Source organism: Leguminivora glycinivorella, chromosome 14, assembly GCF_023078275.1.
Source record: "Leguminivora glycinivorella isolate SPB_JAAS2020 chromosome 14, LegGlyc_1.1, whole genome shotgun sequence".
NCBI lineage: Eukaryota > Metazoa > Arthropoda > Insecta > Lepidoptera > Tortricidae > Leguminivora > Leguminivora glycinivorella.
In genome coordinates this window covers 21,980,518-22,001,917 of record NC_062984.1, presented here as the reverse complement: position 1 = coordinate 22,001,917, position 21,400 = coordinate 21,980,518, and the positions used below count along the sequence as shown (strand labels likewise).

The 21,400-nt window shown below is 38.7% G+C and overlaps 2 protein-coding genes across 3 annotated transcripts in view; one reads left to right on the top strand and one right to left on the bottom strand.

Annotated features, from left to right (window-relative positions):
• Nucleotides 1-1,965, bottom strand: part of LOC125233155 (cytohesin-1) — a 107,701-nt gene extending 105,736 nt beyond the window's left edge. The window contains exons 1-2 of the mRNA XM_048139041.1: nt 1,826-1,965; nt 1,638-1,711 (exon numbers count right to left, since the gene is read on the bottom strand). Coding sequence (XP_047994998.1) covers nt 1,638-1,711; nt 1,826-1,904 — 153 coding nt within the window. The 5' untranslated portion in view covers nt 1,905-1,965. The remainder of the gene's footprint in view (nt 1-1,637; nt 1,712-1,825) is intronic.
• A 1,473-nt stretch (nt 1,966-3,438) lies between these two features.
• On the top strand, nt 3,439-21,400 carry LOC125233600 (ubiquitin carboxyl-terminal hydrolase nonstop). 2 transcript variants are annotated; one of them, XM_048139661.1, is made up of 7 exons: nt 3,439-3,938; nt 4,336-4,571; nt 6,007-6,172; nt 10,653-10,763; nt 11,257-11,396; nt 17,218-17,865; nt 21,214-21,400. In XM_048139661.1, the coding sequence occupies exons 1-7, from the start codon at nt 3,819-3,821 to the stop codon at nt 21,266-21,268; spliced, it is 1,476 nt and encodes a 491-aa protein (XP_047995618.1). In that variant the 5' UTR covers nt 3,439-3,818; the 3' UTR covers nt 21,269-21,400. The 2 variants fall into 2 exon arrangements, with proteins under 2 accessions (XP_047995618.1, XP_047995616.1); XM_048139659.1 differs by lacking the exon at nt 21,214-21,400 and having other exon boundaries at nt 17,218-17,971.

The window sequence follows — 21,400 nt, the reverse complement described above, 5'->3', positions numbered from 1 at the left end:
TTTGTATTTAATTATAACCTACTTGTGTTAGTTTTAGTCTTTAGGGTTTTAAGATTTAATTTAAGTTAATTATAAGATTGAGATGTTCAAAGTTGATGTTAGAAGTTTGTATTGTAACATATGTTTTTGAATAAAGACGATATCAAATGCCATCATTGTTAAATTATTTAACAGCAATTAATGTAAAAAGGATAATTTACGTGAAATTACAGGTACTTCACATAAAGTTATTGAAGCATTGGTGATGTAGCAGTGAAGACTGTGCAACTTTCATTCCGGAGGTCTCGAGTTCAGACCCCAGCTTGTACCAATGGTATTGTCATTCACTATTTTTCAGTAGCTTTTCAGTAAGGAAAATAGTTAAATCACTTTAAGGCCTTTAGGTCTGTAGGATTTCATATTTCACAATTGAGTTAACTCATAGTTAACCATATTTGCATAGGGTTTACAATTACAACCTCTGCCACACTAAACTTTAATTCTCAAATAATGATACCACTTAACAAGAATCTGAACTGTAAATGATCCATGGATTTTAGTACAAAAAACCAGTTATTTAAAGCATCAACAATGTGGATGACACAGATGTGGATGTCTCCATAAGGGTTACTTGCATCATCTATAATATCATGTTTCTAAGAAATGACTTAGGCACTCATCCTATCAAGAGTGAGTAGAGTAAGCATTGTGCCATCGCCAACTCGCTTTTGATGCTCACATATGAACATCTGCACTTTTGGAACAGTAACAGAGTTCAGCTTCTTCATGTCTGTGGGGATGTTAACCTGCACATAAATTAGTAGCCATGGCTCGGCCCAGGCAGGAAGTTTGGCCAAGAAAAGCATGTTCACGGCCGAGGCACATTAGACATTTGCCACACAAGGACATGGCCTCCCAACATGCCTCGCTGTGTGTAGGCTAACCTATTACTGAGTAAGCAAGAAGTTTTCAAACAATTTCATCACCTTCACTTTCGGTTCAATAAAAGTTGGACAAAAACTGATTATTAATATTATTGCTGGGCATCACTGATGGTATCACTTTTCTATTTCAGGGTAGTTGTTATTTAATATTTAAGATTTAATACTTTTGTGTATGTTATGAAAATCGTAGTAAGACCCACCAAGCACCCCATATCCAAATACATACAAATTTTCTTATTTTTTAACTTCTCACATTACGGAATGCAGAAGAGGAAACCATATGAAAAAAATAATCGCGCCATATGAGAGGTAAAAGTCTCCCTATTTTTTGTGCTCAACCTGTCCCCACATTTTGATGCCAGAAGTCTAGAAGGAAAACATAGTGCCAGTAAGTAGTCATAAATTATGACACAAAAGCAGTATGTCACAGGTGGTTGGGGATTAACGGATTAACCATTAAGTAATTGCCACAAGTGAAACAAAACTTGTACCAGATCGGATTCAGTAACGGATTGTGTAGTAATTTTCAAAGCATTTCTGGTAATTACACATTCAAAACTGTATGCTATATTGAACATCCCAAGTCATTATTTAGGCTCAATACAGCTATTGAGTAGCTTCCTTCACTAAAATAACATTCTGCTGACGCACAGTTGGCAACTTGGCACATGAATAACAATCGCACAACGTAAGAAACAATTAAATAACACTCACCTGTATTTCTAGCAGCAACTCAGTTTTCCGACGACGAATGTCTATCAAAGTCTTCTGCTGTTCAGGTGTCAGCTCTGAAAACACCACATCAACCATCAGCTAAGCATTGAGGTCAAGTTTTTAATTGGAAAACAACTAAAACTAGTTCTGTGATATACGTATACACTAGAAAATAACAATCGTAATACCGGAATGAGTAAAATGATCTCCATGATTGCTCGTTGTATTAGTTCCTCCAAGGGACAAATTTTCAAATTCACTTATCATTTCTTAACTAAACGATATTTTAAAAAACAATCAACAATAGTTTACATCGTTATTAGTGGCGGGCGGCCATATTTATTATTTACTTCAATCAAAGCGATGTAAGGAGTACCACAGAGTACAAAAAAAGTCATCTGTTCAGTTCATATCAAAGAATATAAATAATACTCACTAGGTTCGTATTGATACGCGAACTGAATTCCGGATTCGGCATTGCAGAATGTAGGTTAAGAGGGTGCGCACACGGACAACTTTTCGAAGCAACTTTTTTGTCGCGGCCATGGCCTAGTATGAAAGTGCGCACACGAGGCGACGCAACTTTTCATACAAATACGAAAGTCGCCGAGCAACTGTGTCCCCGTGGGCGCGCACCCTTATAGATATATTTTAGGATTACAGGAAAACCATCCACGGCATCCACAGCCAGGGTTACAGAAAATTAATTTCCTGTTCTATACCTAGTAAGTATTTAAAATATTTCTATTTAATCACTATGGTATGAGCATTGTATTCGATTGAACTTCTTGACGGCGTGTTTTTAGCTCGATTAGCACATATTTATTTACCCTCTGAGTTTCAAAGTTCAGTGGCAGTCGCTTTTTTACATAATAGATTTTACGCCAAATTCTGAGTTAGTTGCTGTTGCTAAAGCGGACCCCAGTATCTCATGCGTCTTGGCCATAAAAGTATAATAAAATTAAAGCGTCTTGGCTAAATGCCGGGATACCCCTAGGAAGAAGAGGAGATACATCAATCAATCAATTTTGCAATGCCTTTTGGCCTTAAGTCCGCCATTTGTACATGTTTCTTTAGTTGTGCAATAAAGTTTAAATAAATAAATAAATTTTCACCAAAGTTTAAGAAATATCTAAACCTTTGATAATAAACTCTCAATTCGGAATTGCATACAGTATAACAAATTGTCTTATGTTTTTTCATTCTGGTTTTATCAGTTTATTAGGATAATTTCTCAGGATAAGGCCGGCAACAGACAGTCTTAAAAATTCATAATCTTAAAAAAAAAATTGTATGCAAATTGACAGTTCAAACTGACACTGACAGATCTGTCAGTGTCAGTTTGCATACAATTTTTTTTTAAGATTATGAAAATTAAGACTCGTCTTTTGCCGGCCTAATTCTGATTTAAACTCTGTAAAACTGGCCTAATTCGAGTTCGCGTCTCTTTTCTACTGTGTGTTTTGGCCTTAAATTATTAGTTTCACCATAGGCTTCCCACAGACAGTCTTAAAAATTCATAATCTTAAAAAAAACTTGTATGCAATCTGACAGTTCAAATCTGTCAGTGTCTTGTCAGTGTCAGTTTGAACTGTCAGATTGCATACAAGTTTTTTTTAAGATTATGAATTTTTAAGACTGTCTGTGGGGAGCCTAAGACTGTATAAAATATTGTCCATTCCTTTGTTTCTATCTTATCTGTGAAATCAAACGTCACATGTCAGTGTCACATTGCTGCCATTGTTGTCTTTGTCACGTCACGGCATCACGGACTCTGCCTCACCCCGCCCGACCCCTTCTCTTCTCTTTTGTGAATCCGTACCGTTCGTGATACGTTCGTGCTTCACACCGTGCCATATTCGCCTGCGCTAGCCTCGGACGAATCGAGATCGAGTCGACTGCCCGGTTCAGCAAGCAAAGCGACTGCGAGTGCTAGCCCATCCCATGGTCGTTTGAGAGCTCAGAGCTCGCTTTGCGTTTGCGTAGCCCTGCAATAACGCAAACGCATCTTGTTTCTTCTTCATATTCACATCAATATCAGCTCGTGTTTTATTTTTCGAAGAATTTTTCTTTTGTGTTGAATTAAAACGTGTGTCCAGTCAGTGTTATTATGATTTCGGTATAAAAGCTTGCGGCGTAGAAAATTTAGTTTTGCGTCGCCGGTGTTATACAAACAAGAATATGAATGACAATGGATGCATTCACCTAAATAATTTTAAGGCAGCCAAAGGATCTAATCCTTACAAGATAGTGCATGCATTTTTCGTGTCTTGCACTTCATTAGAAGCTAGAAAATACAAGGTAAGCGTTGAGAAGTGATTGGCGTTGTTAATCTCGCTTAGGTACATTGACATTTATAAGAACAAGCATTTTGTTTTTAAGACATTGACAGAGTTCTGAAACAATGAAAAGTTCGATATTTTAAAGATTTAGTTGCGTATATTTGATATTATAGAAGTAATCAGCTGGTGTAATACTTATCAGCTGATTGGTAATCTTTGACCTCAAAACAGCTGATCATTGTGTAGCATTGTGTTTGTCGCGTTCGATGCGGCGTGATGTCGTGACTCACACGCGCAACGAGATTTTTAAGAATTATAATGATAAATTTTCTTATGTTAATACAAGTCCATACAATAAAGTTACTTCATCTTGAAACAAAATGAATGAATGAAAAATATCAATGCTTTTTTTTCAGGCCACATCATGTCTGTGTTTCACATGTGGCCAGCCCGGGCCCCGCATGCATTCCTGTCTGCATTGCATATTCTTTGCCTGTTACGCAGGCCACATTCAGGACCACTCGAAAACTAAAAAGCATTTCCTCTATGTTGATTTGAGCTATGGAAATATATTCTGTGCTCAATGCCAGGACTACATTTATGATAGAGAATTGGCTGAAATTGCTTTGAGTCATCGGCTAAAAGAAGCTAAGTAAGTAATTGGACTTAAAATGAATTATTGCTGTATATAACAGAATAAATATTAATAAGGTGCCATATAATTTGAACTGTGCTATACAGGTGTTGGGAGATATGCACACATGTACTGAGATAATAGATAGATAGATAGAATACTCTTTATTGGCACACCTCAGCAAGAGATACAGAGACAAAACAAATGATTATAAATAGAGGAGAGGCGGTCATCTCTACCAGACAACCTTTGGGTAGCGGAAATAAAAAACATAATGTACGAAATGAAAAATCATACTTATTCTAATTTCCAATTAGATAATTATTAGTTGCTCAATTGATTTTTATATGAATACTAGCTTTTGCTCATGGCTTCACTTGCATTAAATTTAAAAATTGTGGATTGCTCCATAGAAAAATCCACCCCCCATTTAAGGGAAGTTGGGAGTTAGAAATAGACAAAAAGTAGCCTATGTCACTCTCCATCTGTACAACTATCTCTATAATTTGTCACTTCGTTTTTCCGTGAAAGACGGAATAACAGACACACACACACACTTTCCCATTTGTAATATCAGTATGGATTCTGCATATTGCCTTAGAACAGGATCCTCTTACACCGTATGGGACATAGTTTTTTCTAGTGGTTTCATGTGCTCTCTGCCTACTCCATATGAGAATGTAGGTGTGAGGTTATGAATGTATGTATATAGCTTATGTCAGGTAACAACCCTGTAGGCCTAGCACATGATGGCCGCGGGAGTATGTCGCCGCGAGATAGACTACCCGTCCTTATGTCATTAATACAGTTAGAAGAATATTTCATATCACAGCCTTTTTGTGCTATCAAATTTAAATCTTTACTCTCTAGATAACCTACATTAACCTCTGATATCAGCAATGATGATGTAAATTTTTACAGCTATCTGATGTTTTGAAACTCTTCTTATCTAGGGTTTACTTTAAGATTTTTGTGCCTTATTACAATTATTGGCTTTGTTTAGAACAAAAATGTTTCATATTTCATGGTTCTGATAGCCTAAATTTAAAGGGTCTGTTCTCTAGTGCTATAACAATACTTAATCTGCTATCCTATTCTAAATTTTCTGAAAATTTGTAGATATCAAGGCATTTTTCTCTGTCACATAAAAATATGAACTAAAATTGATTAAAAAAAAGTATTTACACATGGTTACAAACTCAACTGTACCAAACCTAAAGTTTTAAATTATTTGCAGTTAGTTTCATAGTTTCATTAGGTTTATATTGACTGGGATATAGACTGTGATTACCTTTTTGATTTTCCAGTCAATATAAATCGAATGTACCAAAACTATCTTGTTTTTGCCTTTAAGATCAAGATGGCATAAAGGTACCTAATCTCTCTTGAATTTTTCTTCAGAAGACATATACTTATGGACACTTAACATAAATATCTTATTTTTATCTTGAAGGTCCCTGGGCATCGGCGCGCCATTCATGCCATGGCTGCCTAACGCCAACGAGGCGACGGCGCTCCGGCGCCTCCGCAAGCGGCGCCTCATCAGCCCCTCCACCACCATAGGGCTCCGGGGGCTGCAGAACCTCGGTTCCACCTGTTTCATGAACTGTATCGTACAGGTATGTATTTAATGTGACCTTGTGTCACACCTTGCGATCAAATATATGAAAGAAGCGCGTTCCTTCGCACACAGTCTAAGCTCGTATAAGCGAGCGCGTACGCTTGTATGAGTGAGATAAGACAGGACGACTGTTTGCGTTCTTGACAGGCGGTAGGTAACTGTGAGGTAACCGAGAGCGGGTGGGCAGCACTTTCAGGAAGCAGGGAGTGGCCGTATATTGTACGATAGTACTCTTTATTATACTGTGCTTGTGTCTTGGAGGCTGCAAAGCATTATGCCGTGGTATTTTAAAGAGGAGGCTGTATCAAGACAGTGCATCATCAGCCCCTCCACCACCATAGCTCTCCGGGACTGCAGAACCCAGTTCCAGCAGTCAGCTGCATTGTGCAGGTGTGTATGCACATAATTTGTTCTCGGACGAGGCGACTATAAGAAGACGATATGTCATCAACAAAGGTTGGACAGGGTGAGCTATTCTGAACTATTCTCCCTATAATATGACTTTGTCTCCACAAGCTTCCATGACCTTGTGTTCCAACAAACCACCATATATTTTCAACATGTTAAAATGTTAATTGTTTTTTTTTTAAATTATAAATGGGCTTACTCTTCAGACTAGCCAAAGGCAAAGACGCGGCCTACGATGGAGTGAGTGAGCTCGCTCAGAAGATGCCTGACGTGCTTGTTCACTCTTGATTTGAAGGTGTTTTTGAAACACAGTTTTTAAATTTTAAACCCAATCTGACCACATGGTTGAGCTGATAATAACATTTGTTACCTGTTCTGAAAAAAAGGCACTCAAGTCAAGGCACAAAGGGTTTCAATCTTTTATGTCGAGCTAAGACCCAAAGAAGGTACTACAAGCTACGAGTAGGACATTTTATACCTGGTCATTTCAAATTGATTTTTCAGATTAACTGTCAGAAATTTATTAGTGTTTAGTATACTGACAAATTTCGTGTAGGGTTCAGTGCGTGTAAACTAGGGTTTGCAAAAACCGGTTAACTTTAAAAACCGGTTAATAACCGAACCTATACATTCAAAACCGGTTAACCGGTTTTTAACCGGTTTTGCGGATTTTTAGTAAATTACCGTACTACGCAATAATATTACCATTACATTCCAGAATTCTGTTGTTTATGATATCGTAGCAGGTATTACTTGCACGATGAAGATCATTTTTATCCAGTTTTTGTAAATTTTGTAAAATGCAGAAGATGCCACAAATGACTTGAGTGCCCATAGTGTATATGGCGCTTAAAACTGTCGTGACTTTACTGTGATAATCACTTTAAGAACTAAATATTTGTCAGTTGTGCGTTTTCTAAGCATGTCGCGGAGGTCTACTCTACAGCTCCCAGAGACACTAGTAATATTTACAAGGAATTAACGTAAGAAAACCAAGATCTTAATTTTCCCTCACAGACTACCCAATACATGGATGATACGGACATATAGAGTCCGGATATAACCACGCCCAAGGGACCGCTGAGATTACGTCGTACTAACTGGACGCCGTACAAAACGAATTTCATTTCGGTTTAAAGATATGTCATTTTATGGTATGCGTGCTTGCTCATCACCGGCAAATTACTGTCGTATATCGTAATAATAAATAGTCGCATTCCTTGTACCTCGATTTACGTAACTAATATGACAATCGATTTTTTTATTATGTAAAACTAGTTTATACGCAACCGAGAAATAAAAAGTGGGTTCTATTTAGCTTATAAGACTAGACCCGAGGCGAACTAATGGTTAAAATTATTAAAACCAATGCTCCAAAAAGTCACATGGCCACAATCTCATCTTGCTACTTGTAGGCAAGACAGGGGGCCGTGCTTAGGGCGGAAATAGTTTTGTTTCCTCAATTTACTAGTAAAAACGTTGTCACTCGTCGTTGTAACCAGACTTGACGGATGGATTTTGCGTAAAATTACGTCGTAAAAAGCGGTTGGACGTTAAAACCGGAGTCGTAATAAACGGGTGTACTTTCATAATATCACATATGAAAATCAAACAAATACCTGTTCTTCCGTTATTCGGTTATTGTAAGCCGTTGGACGTTAGGTACATGCGGAGTCGTAATACTAACCAGACTCTACTGTATAAAATATATTTTTGAGTGGACTATACTATGACTTCTTTAAGAAATTCAGTGCAGGTGCGTAATGTTGTCAATGAAAAGTATTCTAATCAAGAGTGAACAGGCATCTTCTGGGCGAGCTCACTCCATCGTAGGCCACGTCTTTGCCTTTGGCTTAGAGTAAGACCATTTATAATAAGTAAATAAATAATAAATAAATCTTTATAGTTACAAAACATTGAAGAATTACGTACTTTTGACTCTTTTTTATGCCTTATTTGGTCATTTTGGGAAATAAATATAGTTTCGGTTATTAACCGGTTAGAGACTATGAAAACCGGTTTTTAACCGAGGCCCAAAAGTCTCGGTTAACCGGTTTTTCGGTTAACCGGTTAACCGGTTTGCATACCCTAGTGTAAACGTATATTACAAATTATCTAAATAAGATAAAGTTATGCTAAGTAACTCAAAAAAAATAGCAAGTGATTTAACATTGCCTTAAAGTGGTAAGACATCGTTTTTTTATGATATTTTGTGTGATAAGATCTATCTATCCTTTCTGGAAACATTTTAAAATAAATTAATGAAAATGAAATGTTTAATAAATGAAAAAAAAGCTGATTTGAGAAATCACATAAAGTTTTGAATGACAAAGATTTTTTATCTTTTTCGGATCAAAAGGGAAAAATGGTACCCTTATACAATTATGTACTTTCTTGTCAATCCGTTTATCTATTTGTCAATATTCTTTCGGAAAAACCCTATACTCAAGTGTACTGTACCGTTCCTTGAAACTGTAAAAAAACCTTATTTCTAAGTAAATACAACATAGGTTAATTGAGTTGAAACAAATGTACACTCTCAAGGAAGTCAAAATTAATAGGGTACTTCCGGTTGACCTAAACTATGAAATTTGGAAAATAAATCGTATTACACCATACATCAGTACATGGTTATTAATATAGTTGTGAGAAAAAAAAATGTAAAATATACACGTTACCTTTGGTGTTCGAGCCAGACTAGCACTATCCGGTTTTTTCAAGTTAAACATGCATAATGAAAACTTATTCAATACATAAATGTTTACCACATTGAGCAACTTTGTAACTGAAATAACCTCCATTCATAAAAAATAATGGATTAAATATATTATTATAGTTGTAATATATTAATAGTAATATATTAATAGTAATATATAATAGTAATATATTAATTTAATCGAGTTTTTTATTATGGTATTGTGTATTAGGCGTATAGTATTAAATCGTGGTTTTTCTGAAATAATTTATTCGAAAATGAATTGATACATTACAAATAAACAACAACACAGTTAATTCAAATCATATGATTAAATAACCATGTGACGATAAAGTGCACAAATTGTTTTTTGTTTCTTAAGAATAAAATCTAGTTAAGTGATTGTAAGACACATACCGGTTATTTAAGACTCAAATTATAATCGCTATGTAACATATTTATGAAAAAATATTTTTTTAACATTATATTAACTGAAATATAATTTCAAGTTATTTCTTAATGTATGCAAAAGTGAAAATACTTATGCCATAAAAATATTGATTTATTTATGTTCAATAATTGCAGAAATAAACCGTTTTTTTGTGTCTCCTGTAAAGTAGGTTAAAAACACATAGCGAAATTTGCACGCGCAGCGACGCTATCTTGTTTATGTTTAAAATTACAATAATTGTAAAGAAGCATTAATAACAGGAAAACAGGTTGTCAACAACTTACAGAGGGGAGGAAAACGTATCATTTTCATGTGTAATACATATTTCCGGTTGTTTAACCATGTAATGATCTATATTTAAAGTCAGATACAGGTCGAACGCAATTAAAAAATCTTTATTTACCTTTTTTACTTCGGGAAAAGAAAAATAATTATTTTTAACTGCGTTCGACCTATATGTGTACAAAACTCGACGACTTATGTTTTTTTTTATATATAATTATGGTTAGTATTTAAATTTATCATTATTTTTTGACTAAGTTGTTTAAGATTATTTAAATTCCTTATTTATTGTATTATTGTTTTTGTATTTTTGACATGTATTGTTTATAACATTAAAGGTTTTGAATAGAATTGAATTGAATAAATGTAACGATCTATTATTTAACGTAACCGTGACAATATTACTCCTTATGCTCAAACGAAAATGTTTCACCAGTTTCACCACCTCTGTCGCTTGGCTTACGTAACACCTCGGACAATGGCGGTCAAATATATGAAAGAGGCGCGTTTCTACGCACACATTCTAAGCTCGTGTAGGTGAACGCTTACCATGCTTGTATGAGTGAGATGGCGGGCAGTGGCCATATTGTACGCTAGTACTCTTTATTATACTGGGCTTACGATAAAAATGTATATTTTCAGGCCCTGATCCACACGCCTCTTCTCCGCGACTACTTCCTCGGTGAGAAGCACAAGTGTAAGTCGCAGGGCTCCGGCAAGTGTTTGGTCTGCGAAGTGTCGAAGCTGTTCCAGGTAAGAATCAATCCCATAGATGATACAATTTCTGCCCCGCACAGCTAAACTGTGGAATGAACTGTCGTCTGCGATATTTCCGGACCGATACGACTTTCAAACTTGCAAGGAAAGAGACACCCATCTTAAATTCCGGCAACGCATCTTCAACACTTCTGATGCTTCGGGTGTCCATGTGCGGCCGTGATCGCTTACTATGAAAGAAATACAATTTAAGGCTGTGTTGCCTTTATTAAACAACTCGAAAATGACTATATGAGTGTCGGTAATGTATTTACATTTTTCACTCCCTAATTTTATTTTCATAAATGAGTTACAACTAAATCTCCGATCATTGAAGTATTGTTCATATTTTTAAAACTATAGTGTACAAAATAATATGTGGTTCCAAAATCTGATAACATGATAATTTTAAATTTAAGCGACAGCATGGGACATTCCAATTTTCGATAGAAAAAGAAAAATATGTTAAGTGTTCCATTGTGTATTGCAGGAGTTCTACTCTGGCGCGAAGACCCCGCTGACGCTGCACCGCCTGCTGCACCTGATCTGGACGCACGCGCGCCACCTGGCGGGCTACGAGCAACAGGACGCGCACGAGTTCTTCATCGCCACGCTGGACGTGCTCCACAGGTGACTAGTCCCCCCGCTGTGTGCTGACCCCACAGGTTACTGGTCTTGGATGCACCTGGCGGCTACGAGCAGCAGGGGCCCGTTTCTATACAGAATACAGAATACAGATCTTTATTGGTAAAAAAGTATTTTACAGGTCATATTTATACACAATGTTTAAAAAATATAAATTATAAAGTGAATTATCATTTTAATTTAACACTTACATAGATAATATACATTCATCGATGCTATAGTATGCCTTTTCTGTGAGTAGCAGTTTAAGTTTATTTTTAAATATGTGGTCACTTTTCAAATTTGTTATATCTGAGGGTAGTGAGTTGTACAAGGTTGGCCCCATGATGCTGAGTGACCGCCGTGACTTAGCGAGTCGGCGCCTCGGGGCTAGGAGCCGGGGGCGTCGCGCACTGTTTGATTGTTTATAATGTTGAATATGTGTCCTAATGTACATACAAGCGGCTAGTATATATACACACGGCAGAGTAAGTATTTTGTGCTTCTTAAACAATTGTTGTGCCGGATAGTCAAGTGGTTGTCCGTCAATTATCCGAATAGCCCGTTTTTGCATTTTAAACACTCTGTCTCTATCAGCAGCGGTTGCCCACAACTCTACTCCCTGAGTTAAAATCGAGTGAAAGTAACCATAGTATGCCATCTTTAGGTTCTCTATTGATAGACTACCGACTAACCGAGACAGAGCTTAACATGCTGAGGCTAGTCTATCACAGGTCATTTTAATGTTTGCCGCCCACGTCAGCCCCGCATCAAGTGTGAAACCTAAGTACTTAACAGTATCTACTTGTGGTATTAACGTGTCATTAAGTTTAATATTTAGTTCAGTTTTTATTGTGTGTCTAAGCTGAAAGTGCATTATGTTGGTCTTTGCCAGATTCAGTAACATACCGTTTGCGGAAAACCATTTTTCTATTTGTTTTACTACGTGACAGAGATTTGATTTCAAACTATCGAAGCAGTCAGCGTTAACAATGATACAAGTATCGTCCGCAAAAATAACGTATTCTACGTCTGGACAAGCTGTCGTTATGTCGTTAGCTAGGATTAAAAAGAGATTATTTCCTGCGACTGATCCTTGAGGAACTGCGCTGTTTCCCGTAGACTCGAGCTCAGATTTAGAATCCAACACGTAGGTTCGTTGCATCCTGTTTTCTAAAAAGGACGCGATTGTTTTGTGGAAGGAACCGACGACACCGTACTCCACAAGTTTTTTTAGAAGGAGGGAGTGGTCAATGGTCTCGAAGGCGCGTGACAGATCACAAAAAATGGCAGCGACCTGCCTCGAGCCCTCGAGATGGCCTAACACCCTCCCCACCACGTCCCGCACTGCACCTGTTGTCGAGCGCCCCGGCTGATACGCATATTGCTGGCTATTTAATAACCCATTCAATGTAAAATGTTGCATTAACCTATTACTAATTAGCCGCTCAAATATCTTTGAGATAACGGGAACAAGTGATATTGGTCGGTAGGACTTAGGTAAAAATAATTCGCCTTTGCCTTTGTATATGGGTTGTACTTTTATTAATTTTAAGACGCCAGGATAAGTGCCCTTTTCGACACATTGGTTAAATAATGAAAGGATCAGTGATAACACTAATGGAGGCAAGCAATCTATAATTTGCGTAGACATGTCATTTATGTCCTTAGAGGTCTTGCGTTTAATTTTTTTGCAGGCTGTAATCATTTCACTTAGTGAGAATGGAGTAGAAATTAGGTGGGGGGGAGGTTCATTCAAGTGTTGTAAATAATTTGACAGGTATAGGAGCGCAGTGTGAGTACAAGGTTTCGAGTTGTTTACGTTGGCATCAACATAGTACCTATTCAGCAACTCCGCGGCCGAGGCGGCTCGTGCGCTCTCGCAGTCCCCAGCTGACTTGCTAACGAGAACGTCGATTGCGCGGTTCCCGTTTTTATTATTTTTGCATGTTTCCGACGATATCACTCGCCATATACTTCGGCACATATTATCACTACTCTTTGCAGTTTGATCGTTTATATAACGTCTACGTACGTTTTTTAACAGCGCCCAGTACGAGGGTTCCGTTTTCATAAGCTCAGACAGTGACTCAGCATCATCAGGATTTCGAGAAAGATTATTTTTTAATTTACAAATGTGTTTACGTTTACTTCTTATCAGATCGGTAATCCACACATCATTAGATGATTTTACAGGGTGATATTTGATTGGAAAATATATGTCAAAGTGATGTTTAACTACATTTATTACAGATTCCATTTTTTTATTTGGACAATTAGACTTTTCGAGGACAGACTGCCAGTTATACATGTCGAGGCTACGAGAGAATTCTTGCTTTTTACATTGTGTAAATTTTCTTTTTAAGGTGTGAGATTTTGATGTTAGTTCCTTAATAATAATTACACTAATTTTTACAGATAAGTGGTCAGATAAATTCATGTCATTACAATATATTTTCAATATGTTAGACTTAACTATATTTGAATAAGCATGGTCAATACATGTTTTTGAGGTACTCGTTATCCTCGTTGGCACATTAACTAGACTCTTAAATCCACAAATTTTTAAATTATCATATATCTTACTTGAGTTGTTACAGTTTGTTAATAAATCAATGTTGATGTCACCTACGATCATTACTTTATTATTTTTTATAGCAGTTACATTTAGTAATTCATCAAGTTTAGATAAATACAAGTTTATATCACCGTTAGGTGGCCTATAGATACATACGACGATTAGGTCTAGTCCGATACACTCGATGGCGCACACTTCAAACTGCATTTCGACTGAAAGACTGGTCACTTCCTTGCGTTCCATGGTCAGGATGTCGGCCGCAGCATATATGCAGACACCACCGCCCATGCGCGATGGTCGGCAGCAGTAGTGTGCTCGTAGCTGGTAATTTAGTATATTCACCGAGCCTATCTGACCTGACTCGAGCCAATGTTCAGACAGGCATAACACATCAATTTTATCCTGGAGTTGGAGTTCACTTTCTAATCTGCATGCTTTATTTCCCAACCTATTTATGTTTAGGTGCAGTATGTTTACCTGTCTATGACTAACATCCGGTTTTGACGATGGTGTTTTCATCGGAGGGAGACTGGGTCTCCCTGTGGCGGAGAAAGGGCCTCCATTCGGAGATACTCGTGTTTATAGGCCACACAGATGACGATAGGAAATTATTATATACGGCAAGTGGGATACCTATTTTAAACGAAGTGTAACTGTCCCGTTTTGGTTGTATTTGTTCTACCTTATAGTGAGCTCCGTCATGAATGCTATTTAGATGGTTTTTAAGACTCTCAACCGTCGTGTCCTTCTTAAAATAACACCCATGCAGAAACTTATACACTTCCACCCCTTCGATGGATGCGTAAGTCGCAGTTCCCTTTATCATAACAGTCGATTTTCGAATTTTGCGACGTTGATGGCGGCTTTGAACAAGTTCAAAATCATCATCAGCTATATCTGGGAGGCTAGGTTCTAATTCAATTTTCTTTGGTGATTTATTTACATTTTCATTAATTTTATCGTGATTTACTGTCGTTGTATTAATTTTATCGGTGGATTTTTTTTGCTGCGGGTTGTTATTCACTTCCTGAGGCTTGTCAATGCGCTTTGCCCGAAGGGTCAGTTTGGCTTGCGCGGCTATTCGCTGTCTCGTTTGTGCGGCCGCTGGTCGCTGCGCTCGCGTAGGCGCCCGTGTGGATGCGGGAGCGGGACGGCTTATCGGTGTCGACGTATTGCTTGTGTCTACCGGAGTTGACGGCGTAGACACATTCTTCTTGTTTAGGATAACGGATTTAATTTCACAAAATTCACTGTTTAAGCGGTTTATTTTGGTAACTATGTCACTAAGTTTTTGTTCAATGGGTTTAAGTGCATTCGCGATGAGCGTTTTTAACATTTCACAGTCGATTTGAGACATTTTAGAAACGAGTTACAAGAGTACGTAAATACGTGTTGTTGATTCTAGTCCCCCCGCTGTGTGCTGACCCCACAGGTTACTGGACTTGGATGCACCTGGCGGCTACGAGCAGCAGGACGCACACGAGTTCTTCATCGCCACGCTGGACGTGCTTCACAGGTGACTAGTCCCCCGCTGTGTGCTGACCCCACAGGTTACTGGACCTGGACGCACCTGGCGGCTACGAGCAACAGGACGCGCACGAGTTCTTCATCGCCACGCTGGACGTGCTCCACAGGTGACTAGTCCCCCGCTGTGTGCTGACCCCACAGGTTACTGGACCTGGACGCACCTGGCGGCTACGAGCAACAGGACGCGCACGAGTTCTTCATCGCCACGCTGGACGTGCTCCACAGGTGACTAGTCCCCCGCTGTGTGCTGACCCCACAGGTTACTGGACTTGGATGCACCTGGCGGCTACGAGCAGCAGGACGCACACGAGTTCTTCATCGCCACGCTGGACGTGCTCCACAGGTGACTAGTCCCCCGCTGTGTGCTGACCCCACAGGTTACTGGACCTGGACGCACCTGGCGGCTACGAGCAACAGGACGCGCACGAGTTCTCCATCGCCACGCTGGACGTGCTCCACAGGTGACTAGTCCCCCGCTGTGTGCTGACCCCACAGGTTACTGGACCTGGACGCACCTGGCGGCTACGAGCAACAGGACGCGCACGAGTTCTTCATCGCCACGCTGGACGTGCTCCACAGGTGACTAGTCCCCCGCTGTGTGCTGACCCCACAGGTTACTGGACTTGGATGCACCTGGCGGCTACGAGCAGCAGGACGCGCACGAGTTCTTCATCGCCACGCTGGACGTGCTCCACAGGTGACTAGTCCCCCGCTGTGTGCTGACCCCACAGGTTACTGGACCTGGACGCACCTGGCGGCTACGAGCAACAGGACGCGCACGAGTTCTTCATCGCCACGCTGGACGTGCTCCACAGGTGACTAGTCCCCCGCTGTGTGCTGACCCCACAGGTTACTGGACCTGGACGCACCTGGCGGCTACGAGCAACAGGACGCGCACGAGTTCTTCATCGCCACGCTGGACGTGCTCCACAGGTGACTAGTCCCCCGCTGTGTGCTGACCCCACAGGTTACTGGACTTGGATGCACCTGGCGGCTACGAGCAGCAGGACGCGCACGAGTTCTTCATCGCCACGCTGGACGTGCTCCACAGGTGACTAGTCCCCCGCTGTGTGCTGACCCCACAGGTTACTGGACCTGGACGCACCTGGCGGCTACGAGCAACAGGACGCGCACGAGTTCTTCATCGCCACGCTGGACGTGCTCCACAGGTGACTAGTCCCCCGCTGTGTGCTGACCCCACAGGTTACTGGACTTGGATGCACCTGGCGGCTACGAGCAGCAGGACGCGCACGAGTTCTTCATCGCCACGCTGGACGTGCTCCACAGGTGAGACAGCCTCATATTAGTGCGTCAGGTTTCAATTGTGTATGCCTTTTTGACACTTATTATAACCAGTGCTGTGGCAATCTGTCATTTCAATTGAAATGATATTTCCGAAGTCGATAAAAATCTTGTAAAAACCTAGTTAAAATGTAGAAATAATTAAATACTATGAAAAAAACAGGTTTGTTAATAATATTAATGAACAAACCATGAACGTACTTTTACCGTTTTGCTCCTTAATCGCTCTTTAATCGATTCAGCCAATTCGTAAATAATCGCTAGATTTGGCAAACCTCAGTCACGCGACAACATTTCCATCTCCATCATTTAGATGGCTGGCAGTCCTCCGTTTTCTCCAGAAACTTCCTGCCTCGCACAGCTAAACTGGAATGAATTGTCGCCTGCGGTATTTCATAAAGTGTATTTGAAATTTCCCAGACACTGCATGAACGGCGTCGAGGAGCACACAGAAAAGACAGAAAAAGAGACGGGTCGCTGTAATTGCATCATCGACCAGATATTTACCGGCGGCCTGCAGAGCGACGTCGTCTGCACCTCCTGCTCCGGAGTCTCCACCACCATCGACCCTTTCTGGGACATCAGTCTCGATGTAGCCGGCCCTGGGTCGCTACAAGCCTGTCTCGAGAGATTTACCCGGGCTGAGCACCTAGGATCTGGTGCCAAGATTAAGTGCTCCAACTGCCGAGCGTACCGCGAATCAACTAAACAGCTCACCCTCGAAACGCTACCCATAGTAGCCAGCTTCCATCTCAAACGCTTCGAACATTCTTCGCAAATCGACAGGAAGATATCCACCTTCGTATCCTTCCCGGCCGAATTAGACATGACTCCCTTCATGTCGTCACACCGCAGATCTGTCGACAGTGGTGCTACAGACAATAACAATGCTCCAGAAGGGATATTCGAGGATAATAGATACTCTTTATTCGCTGTGGTGAATCATTTGGGGTCGTTGGACGCAGGGCACTACACAGCATACGTGCGACAGATGAAGGGCAGCTGGTTCAAGTGCGATGACCACATGATTACGCGGGCTTCGCTCAGAGAGGTGCTCGATAGCGAGGGGTATGTACTCACTCTATGTTCTCTATACTTGACTTCTTTATTATTCTATTGTCCCGGTGCTGTAAGTTCACATTTTTGACACATGACAGCGCCCACAAAACGTAAACTGGCGCGACCTAATGAAATTTTAAATAAAATCCTGTAATAATATTTAAAAAAATAAAGTTCTTAAAAACAATATATCGCTTACTTAAAACATAATCTAACACATGTTACATTTTTCCGGATCATTGTTAGTGAGTATTTTACGATGTTAATTTATCACGCAAGATTTACTTATTATGTCATTTATCATTCATTTTTATTTTTAAAGTAGTGCTGTGGCAGAGTCTGTCATTTCGATTTAAGAGGCCGTCAATATCAAAAAGTAGAAAATCGTAAAATTGGTAGTTTTCTACGTCCGGTTTTAGTTTCAGTATATACTTATTGATAAGAAAAGCACTTGTTTTAAACAGCGCGTATTCTTATCTACAAAATCAGTAGTTAACATCAAGGAAAAGTTACTCCCTGAATTAATTATGATTTTTTTCCTGACGCTAGTTTAAGAAAACCCGCAAATAGTGCTCACCTCTGAGTGAGCTGAGCTCAATTTTGTATACTTTAGGCTGCTAAAATTGATGCTGTCGCATTACTTATATCCTAAACTAAAAATTCAGTAGTTTACATGTGTGTTATCATGCTACTAAAATACAGTAAATGGAAGTTAAACGACATCAATATTTGTCTAAAAATACTTCGAATCAAATGGCAATTACTTCGAAAACCTTTTAGGCAAACAAAAGGCTTTCTTGATAATTATAAACTTTAAGTATGTGTATGCAAAATAGTGTGTAATACAAATCAGGAAACACTTCCAATTTTAGATACATACTTACTTAAAGTTGTAACTAAAATGCGGTCGGCCCCTGTCGGCATCTTCATAAATTTGAATATGTACGACCGTGTTTTAGTTTTAAAATAATGTTATTTTATAAGCTAGATAACTGGACTACAGAATTATTACCTTTCATATTTTTCCTTACAAAGAGAACGAATAAAATCAATGTTGAATATAAACTTTCGTAAATTTTCCATACAAACGTCAAAACTGCGAACAGATTCTATCGAGTCAGACGCCCGATCGGGCTCGTTCGAAGCAGACGTGTCGCCAAATTTGCTCCAATGACATTTGTTTTTGACACTGGAAATCATATACGGATACAAAAAGATTGCCAGTGCTATGAATGTATTCAAAAGTAATAAGGTAAATAAATATCGTCACGTCTAAAAGAGTCTCAGTTTAAAATCGTTTTTTTTGTGTTGTTTACTACTTATTATTGTTGAGAAATAAAAAAATATATGTAACTTTAATACTTATCATTATAAGAAATATAGGTATTTTTTATCTTCTAAACTTTATTAAAATGAAAGAGTTTTAAAATTAATTTTAACTCGTTGGACTTTATTTTCATTATACTGGTCACATTATTTAGTGTGTCGGTGTGTGTAACATTCTCTTTCGCGAAGAGACATTCAGTGTGGTGTATGAAAAAACTAACAGAACTAATCATTATAATTATATTCTATAAACGATTATTTACGTAAATGGCGAAATTATTAATTGTAATAATATATTATCTTATCACAAAATTGTTCTGTATGACTTACCTTCTTACGTTCAATATAATTTTTAAATGGTGTTTGCACACGGGGCACGTAACCTTAGATTCAGACAACTTTAACTAAATTTTGAAAATTATTATTTTAATGAAGAATTCTATATATGGCAACAATTTTACATGTTAACTGACTGTCAACCACTGTTCATACATAACCTCAACCTTTGTCTCAGTGCATTTATAACGGATGTTATAATGGCTAAACCGATCAGGAACAGTGAATTATTTTAATTCATTCGGAAAAGGGTTTAACCATTTATAATTAGAATAAACGGAGCACTGTTTTTTACACTAGAGTTTTGATTTTATATGGTGTTTGCACAAATTTATTTTGAAAAATAATCGGAGTCAATTCGTGTGAGATGGTAACACTAAATTGACACTGTCCGCAATCTAAACACGCGGCAGCGTGTCAAGCCAAGTTCAAGTAACCGAACTGGCAGACAACATCGTGTGTAATATTACACGAACTATTTGGAGCTTCTATGGGCGTCCTCACAACAAAAACTATTTCACATAAACGTCTTAAATTTGGCTCTTATATTGATATTTGTGACATACATATTATGTGCCTGTCGTGATTGTTTCACCGGATGGTCTGATCGGAAGATTAGATCATTTCGTTGGATCTCCTTCTTGTTTATGTCTTATTATTTGTAACGTTTATTTTGTGTGTGTGTTAACGAATAAATTAATTATATTCTATTCTATTATAAAAGTTATAAGAAATGATATTTTATGTCATCAATTGTCATAAAACATTTTGAGGACTGCCATTGAACTTGGCACCCGTTTAGATCTCACTGCTTTTGTCGTTGACGCCAACAACCAAGGCATATATAATATTGAACTTGGCTCATATTTCCCTTTTTTGGTTTTGATGGGATTTTAACGTTACATCTGATCTTCAGTGAAACTATAGACCTGTCTTAAGTTCCTCTCACTTAGGTCACTGACCTCTTTCAGTAAATTGCGGTAGTGTGCGAAAAGTATGTTGGTGAGTGTGACGTGCGTTAGTGTGTGTAAATGGGGTAATTTGACAGATACTGAATTTTTACCCATCGTGACGGGCTCTTAAATGACATTTTAGTAAGTTGATAGAAATCGTATATTTGTTTAAGCGCCTCCTTGTACATAGGGCCTAATCGATTCAACCAATTCGTGAATAATCGCTAGATTTGGCAAACGATACGTCTTAGCCACATCGCAACATACTTAAAAACAAATGTGTCAAACATGAGAACTTACAGCTCAGCCACAATAATTTAGATGTATCGCATAGCATTACAATCTCGTTTACATTTGGCCCGATATGGGACGTGACATTACGTCTGTGGGCACAGGCAGATTGGTAGGAGAGTTGTGTTGAACATCTCTGACTTCTTTTTCGAGTTTGACGGCGGGACAAAACAAAACATGCCCAAATCTATTAGAATCCTGGCTTTCGCTCGAGTTACCACAGTAAAAAACCACTAGAGAGCCTTTTCGTTGGTTTCGTTTCGCTATTATTCTAATTGATTTTTAATTTTTTTATTTGCCAAAATACAGTAGGGTGGTTAAGACCTTTTGCATAGAATGAAATAGTTCTGTAATAATTGAAATTTGTGTATAATATTGAAAGGAAAATAACTCAAAACAACCAAACTATTTCAAATTTATTTTTAATTGTGTATTTTTTTTTATTCGACAGATATCTCCTCTTCTACCACAAGACTGTACTGGAGTATGAATGTGAGAACTTATAAGTTAATCTATAAATTAATTTACCATGGTGTGACCAACGGCCTTCGTCAAAAGTATTGAGTACACATTTTCTACAAAACTATGGAGGGAAGTATTTTTTTTATTTGTAGTAGAGCATTTCTTTTTTTTTGCCA

Coding starts and splice junctions, on each gene's coding strand:
- LOC125233600 (XM_048139659.1), top strand. CDS start 3,819: ATGAATGACAATGGATGCATTCACCTAAATAATTTTAAGGCAGCCAAA. Junction 4,572..6,006: donor CATCGGCTAAAAGAAGCTAA/GTAAGTAATTGG, acceptor TTTATCTTGAAG/GTCCCTGGGCATCGGCGCGC. Junction 11,397..17,217: donor ACGCTGGACGTGCTCCACAG/GTGACTAGTCCC, acceptor GAAATTTCCCAG/ACACTGCATGAACGGCGTCG.